This window comes from Osmerus mordax, chromosome 14 (assembly GCF_038355195.1).
Source record: "Osmerus mordax isolate fOsmMor3 chromosome 14, fOsmMor3.pri, whole genome shotgun sequence".
Taxonomy (NCBI): domain Eukaryota; kingdom Metazoa; phylum Chordata; class Actinopteri; order Osmeriformes; family Osmeridae; genus Osmerus; species Osmerus mordax.
In genome coordinates this window covers 5,402,408-5,403,601 of record NC_090063.1, presented here as the reverse complement: position 1 = coordinate 5,403,601, position 1,194 = coordinate 5,402,408, and the positions used below count along the sequence as shown (strand labels likewise).

General features: G+C 58.6%; 1 protein-coding gene across 4 annotated transcripts in view; it reads left to right on the top strand.

Annotated features, from left to right (window-relative positions):
- The window catches only part of pisd (phosphatidylserine decarboxylase), a 19,974-nt gene extending 19,190 nt beyond the window's left edge, over positions 1–784 (top strand). For all 4 annotated transcript variants that reach the window (XM_067251051.1, XM_067251048.1, XM_067251046.1 and 1 more), the window contains one exon: positions 540–784. In XM_067251051.1, coding sequence (XP_067107152.1) covers positions 540–764 — 225 coding nt within the window. In that variant the 3' untranslated portion in view covers positions 765–784. The remainder of the gene's footprint in view (positions 1–539) is intronic.
- The last annotated feature ends 410 nt before the right edge of the window (positions 785–1,194 follow it).

The following is a 1,194-nucleotide window of genomic DNA, read 5'->3' as shown; positions in this document are numbered from 1 at the left end:
GCTGGGTCCTTGAATCTGAGGGAACTGGGTTTGGAAAGTGCTTGACAAGTCCTTGAATTTTGATGTTCAAGAACGTGTGGAAACCTTGAAATTGCTCACGACAATGGTCTCCCTGTCATGAATAGCTGCAGCTGTTGCCACTTTTGTTTGCTGGTACCCTTTTTCATGTTGTTGATGTTGACCTTGTTGTTAGGTGATCAGCGAGTGTGTTGCGGTTGCCATGGTTAAATAGCCATGTGGGTTACTAGGCGAGAGAGTCAAACCCTGGTAAGGTGGATCACCTGCTAGCGCATGCGCACACCACGGCTATGTGGTGTTCAAGTATAGTGCAAGCCGTCTGTTGTCAGCGTGACAGGATGTGACCTCATTCACGAACGCTGCTGCTCATCTAAACCTCCTCACACTATCCCCCTCCATCCCATATTACTGTCTGCGCCCTATTATGGGTTGCATGTCGCTAAGGCTACATCCGTGGGTTTACACGGCGACCTAAGTATTAAAAGGCACTGACCCAATATTTCTCCCTCCCCCCACTGCAGGAGCTGCGCACCAACGCCCCCCGCTACAGCAAAGGCTCGTACAACGACTTCAGCTACATCTCCAACAACAACCGCGAGGGCGTGGCCATGAGGAAGGGCGAGCACCTGGGCGAGTTCAACCTGGGCTCCACCATCGTGCTGCTCTTCGAGGCCCCCAGGGACTTCACCTTCAACCTGAAGGCGGGCCAGAAGATCCGCTACGGGGAGCCCCTGGGCTCCATGTGACCGGGCCTCGCGCGGGGGGGGGGGGGGGGGGGGGGGTGGGGGGGGGGGGGGGGGGGGGGGGGGGGGGGGGGGGCCGTGGGGGGGAACCACCGCGTAGGACGCGCCGGCAGTGCGCGTCGTTGACCGCGAGGGCGGACTTGCACACCGGTGACAAATCCATGCGGACTCGTACACCTCGTACCACAGGGAGATGGAAGAGGACATGTCGTGATGCTCGCTCGCACTCACACACCGCGCACGCATCGCCACTGACTCATCCGCGCGCACACATCAACACCGAGTTGCTCGCAATAGACACACACACGCCCACCGCACACTGATGACTCGCTCCAAGCAGACACGCACTCGCGCGCACCCCATCGCCACGTCCCTTGGCCATCTCCGTTCATCTGCAGGAGGGTTTCAGTCGACGTTCAACTGCAAAGGACAC